General features: G+C 49.6%; 1 protein-coding gene across 1 annotated transcript; it reads left to right on the forward strand.

Annotated features, from left to right (window-relative positions):
* Positions 1-1,388: 1,388 nt before the first annotated feature.
* On the forward strand, positions 1,389-5,081 carry mafba (MAF bZIP transcription factor Ba). Its single transcript, XM_025059426.1, has 2 exons — positions 1,389-2,478; positions 2,576-5,081. Exon 2 carries the CDS (start codon positions 3,106-3,108, stop codon positions 4,360-4,362), a length of 1,257 nt encoding a protein of 418 aa, XP_024915194.1. The 5' UTR covers positions 1,389-2,478; positions 2,576-3,105; the 3' UTR covers positions 4,363-5,081.
* Positions 5,082-5,087: the final 6 nt, after the last annotated feature.

Consider the following 5,087-nt stretch of genomic DNA (forward strand, 5'->3'; position numbering starts at 1 on the left):
GAGGGACAGGAGAACATCATCAATGCCGTAAAACACCGCGATACAGTGAAACTTCCGCAGAACGGATCCTGACACGTCACTAGTCTCTGAGCTTCAGCAGTACCCAAAGGCACCAGCAGAGGCGCCTTGTCACAAGAAATAAATGATGATAAGAACCTCCTCCTGCTCCTCCGTTCTACATCTTCTCCTGTTGTGTGTAGGAGGAGGAAGAGGAGGAGGAAGAGCAGGAGTACTTAACATCTGAACAGCCTTCACTCGTTCATATATTTGTGTGTGATTATTTCAAGGCTAAAATACTTTACCCCTCCCCCCTCCTCCCCCACACTTTCAAAGTGGACAGGATAGGGATGAGAATGTTTCACGACAACCGCACATCTGAATAATGAATGTTTTCCACAGAGAAATCAATCAGTCTGCAGTAAATAAACAGGAGTGTGTGAGTAAAGAGTGAGAGGAGTGTCCGCGGAGTGTCCGTGGAGTGGACGGAGAGAAACAGGACCAAACGTCACGTCAGTGTCACGGGTTCTGTTCTTTACACTAACGCTTCTCAAACTTTTCACACCACGAATCTCTCCTGAAAATATCTGTCTCTGTACGTACCATCACTAACCTACTAACTAACCTCCACTGTTTATATTAGAGTGTATTCTTAGGAGCCGTCGTGACACTCATTACCCACTGACCCAAAGATCCAGTCGGGCTGGGTCAGGGGTCTGATTCTCACACAGACTCGGCCTCCGTGGATTTATATCCTTCGTCTGAACGAACGAACAAATGCATTTAAAAAAATACAATGAAACGTGTTCCTCACGGCCTGTGGTGAAGTGGATGCAGTAAGAGCAGTCGGTCAGAAGCTCGAAGGTCTGCCGCCTCTCTGCACCTTCACAGATTCAATACATTTTATCAGTAATCAGTGGAATGACCCCCGCTAATCTTTTTCTCATTCACACACACACGCACGCACACACACACACACACACACACACACACACACACCACCTAATAGACCATTAAGTACCCCGCGCTGCTGACACCGACACTTTTTTCACCACGACTCTCCATTACTGCCCCGTTATTACCGAGGCTGAGGGAGACGTGCGGCGGTGGCAGCGGGTCGGCCTCCCACCTCAGTCTGAGAGACCACGGACTCGGAGTAGGGGAGAGAACACAACGGCACAACTGGGCCACAGGAGCAACACCGCTGACTGTCTGCTGCTGCTGAACGAAAAAAGGTGAGAAGATATATGACGTTTATATGTATATAAACATATATTTATATACATATATAAATATATATGCAAACATTATATATAAATAAATATATATATACACGATAAATATCGTATTTGATTTGCCGAATTATTTTATGCGTCACTTTCAGTTTCTGGTTGTGGAAAGATTTGTGAAGTCAATTTCAAACATTATAATTGAGATTTGGGAATAAAGTTAATGTTTAAAGAGCGCAATATATATGTATATATATATGTGTGTGTGTGTATGTACATAGACACGCATATATATACGCGCTGACAAATGTATGATCGAATAATCGCTGTGATGTTGTGAAGTCGGTCTCCAACAGAACTGAACAGTAAAATATTCACTGTAACGAATTTTTCTTTAATTTTATTTATTTATTATTATTACAACCTGTCAAGAGTTTTTAGTAAATGTATCAACATTTTAAAAATCAGAGTCAAATCAGAAAAATTGTTTTCATCTTTGGAACAGCTGCAGGTCATATTCTAACAATCTATATTTGAACAAACTTTTATATATAGGCCTATTTATTTTTATATTTTTTTTCGTAATGCGTGTGAGCAGTAAAGTCACACACACACACACACACACACACCTGTTAGACCCGGCGGTGTGTCCGAACACAGCAACAGTACACTTGCGTCTTTTCTCCAGCGGGGGGCAGCCTTTTGCCTGTTTTCAGGTGAATCCTTCGGGCTGAGACGTGGATGTCGGTCCTGAATAATTCTGACTCCAGGATTCTTCAGATTTTGGACTGAACAACATTGTCACTCTTTTCTTTTCTTTTCTTTTTTTTCCCGAACGTAAGGATTTTTTTTCTCCAGGTTGATCGTCTTTATTTTTGATGAATCTATGATTCTTCTTGTTCTTGTGTTATTCATGTGATCTTATCATTGGGAGGATTGTTTCATCCCAACAACGTCGTCAGGAACAGCCCCACGGTCGGCAGAGAACACAGCAGACCCGTTCAACGGCAGAATATTCGAACCCGTGGACAAAGGTTTTTTTCCAACGAGTTCTAGTCGGAATTCCGACTTGACTGCTTTTTATATTTCTTTGTTGACGTTGAAGCCAGTGAAGAGGACGAGGTGTTGTGACTTCCTGTGTGAAGAAGAGAAACGTCATCAGTTCACAGGTGACGTTCGTCAGTGAAGATGAAGATGTGAACGACAGTAGACGGAGGAGCGACGACGACTCCTTCTCTCCTTCAGCTTTGAGGTAAGTCGGTCAGCTGACTGTCCGAGGCTGTCGACTCTGCACCTCCCCTTCCTCCTTCTCCTCCTCCTTCTAACTGTGACTGCTTCCCATTGGACAGCTGCTGGGCCCGGACTGACGTCATGCTGCGTTATAAGCATAAAGCGCTCGGTCGCTGCAGAGCCAGTGTGCTGGAAACCAGAGTAAGATAAAGTAAAGAGGAGGAGGTGGTGGAGGAGGAGGAGGAGACTGTTGGAACATCTGCGGTGCAGAGCTGGAAAAAAAACTGCTTCTCGGCCAAAATCACACGTCCCCTCACAGAGGCGCACTTTTTTCCTGAGGAAAAAAAAGTTCCCCGGACTTAGGAAGAAAAAGTTTCACCGAGGACCGGTTCCTGTGGTAGAGTACCAGCGGTAGAACTGTCGTTGTTTTTGTGACCGGGGCTGTTTTTTGTCGATGTTCCCGTTTGTGCGAAGACACTTCGCTGAAGAAACTGAGCTTTGGGCCGTCCGCGCTGCTGCCCCACCTCCCCCGCCCCCCCCCAACTGAACTGGCTCCGTGACGCAAAAAGTGCGCAGAAAATTAGTCTGAAAGTTTCTCTGCCACCTTTTCCTCCCTGTTTTTTCTTCTCAGCTCTGCTCGGTTCGGTTCATGCTGCAGCAGGTCAGCGCACAGCGTTGGAGGAACTCCATAAAGAACTACTGTGTGAAGGAAGAACGCAGAGACGAGAGGCTGGTCAATAAGACGCTCCCCGGCCCGCTGGTGCTCACCAGCAGCCTCGCCTGTCAGCAGAACAGCCGCAGCAGAGCCGCCATGAGCGCAGAGCTCAGCATCCAGGGCCCGGAGTTACCCAGCAGCCCTCTGGCTCTGGAATACGTCAACGACTTTGACCTGATGAAGTTTGACGTGAAGAAGGAGGGTTTGGCGGGGTTGGAGCGCGGTGGGGTGCGTCAGTGCACCCGCGTCCAGCCGCAGGGCTCCGTGTCCTCAACTCCCATTAGCACGCCCTGCAGCTCAGTGCCCTCTTCGCCCAGTTTCAGCCCCACAGAGCAGAAGAACCACTTGGAGGAGCTGTACTGGATGCCGGGCGGGAGCTACCATCAGCAGATAGACCCGCAGACGCTGAGTCTGACTCCGGAAGACGCGGTGGAGGCCCTGATAGGAGCCGGTGCGCAGGGCCAGCCTCCGCCTTCACATGTCCAGCAGCAGCAGCAGCAGCAGCAGCAGCAGCAGGGCGCTTTCGAGGGCTACAGAGGTCCACACCATCACCACCACAACCAGCAGCACCATCACCCATATGCGGGGGGCATTGCTCACCATGCTGAGGAGCTGCCACTCAACCACCCACACGGCCAGCATCCTCACCACAACCACCACCACCACCACCACAGCCAGGACCCCGACAGCCCGTCACCGGTTTCTCCAGACCCACACCAACCGCTCCATCACCACCGCCACCACCATCACCACCATCACCTCCAGCTGAGCCAGGCGGCGGCGGCGCACCACGGCGGCGTAGGCAGCGCACACAACGCAGAGGACCGCTTCTCGGACGAGCAGCTGGTGTCCATGTCGGTGCGGGAGCTGAACCGACACCTGCGGGGCTTCAGCAAGGACGAGGTGATCCGCCTCAAGCAAAAGCGCAGGACCCTGAAGAACCGCGGCTACGCGCAGTCCTGCCGCTTCAAGCGCGTCCAGCAAAAGCATGTGCTGGAGAACGAGAAGACGCAGCTGATCAACCAGGTGGAGCAACTAAAGGCCGAGATCGGGCGTCTGGCCCGGGAGCGGGACGCCTACAAGCTCAAGTGCGAGAAACTGACGGGCGGCAATTCGTCCGGGGCCAACGGCGGGTTCCGTGAGGCGGGCTCCACCAGCGACAACCCGTCATCCCCGGAGTTTTTCATGTGAGTTGTTCCGCAGCACATTCCCTGTTGTCCACAGAGACTGGTCCACGAGTTAAACAACAACAACAACGGACAACCCCGTTAACGATAGGACTGATTCGATTCTAAAATGAGTTGGACGGACTAGGTTTTCTTTGTTTTGTTTTTTGAAGTCGTTTCACCTCCTTCTAGTTGACGACAGAGTCGCTGCATCTTTGTCGGTGGAGAGAGGAAGTGTTTCCTCTTTAATCCACTTTGTTTTTTGAAGACTTCCCCCCCAACAGTTAGGACAAATTGAATCCGGTTAAGAGGCCGTTTGACTCTGCCAAAGGTGAGCTGGGGGTGGGGGGGGGGTCGTCTAAAAACCTATATGCAAATACGTACGTGTCGTCTATCAACCCTGTCACTGACTGACTCAGGCTGGACGCGGGGTGTGGGGGGGTTATGGAGTTATGGGTGGGGGGGTTATGCAAATATTTCATTGGTTTTAAATTTGCCTGCTTGGTTTTCTTCGAGTATATATGGAAAAGAAAAAATAAAGTCGTGCATTAATATTAATCCTGCATGCTGGACATGTACGGTGTTAACATCTATTTTCTACTCTCTCCTCCTCCTCCTCCTCCTCCTTCTTCTGTGTATTCTCCTTCTCAATACCAGTAACAACAGCATGTTTTTTACCCGCAGCTTCTCCGTTGGGGGGTTTGTTGAGTCGACTGCCGGTGCAGTGTCATATTTGGTGTGTGTGGGGGG

This window comes from Cynoglossus semilaevis, chromosome 10 (assembly GCF_000523025.1).
Source record: "Cynoglossus semilaevis isolate Cse_v1.0 chromosome 10, Cse_v1.0, whole genome shotgun sequence".
Taxonomy (NCBI): domain Eukaryota; kingdom Metazoa; phylum Chordata; class Actinopteri; order Pleuronectiformes; family Cynoglossidae; genus Cynoglossus; species Cynoglossus semilaevis.

Coding starts and splice junctions, on each gene's coding strand:
- mafba (XM_025059426.1), top strand. CDS start 3,106: ATGCTGCAGCAGGTCAGCGCACAGCGTTGGAGGAACTCCATAAAGAAC.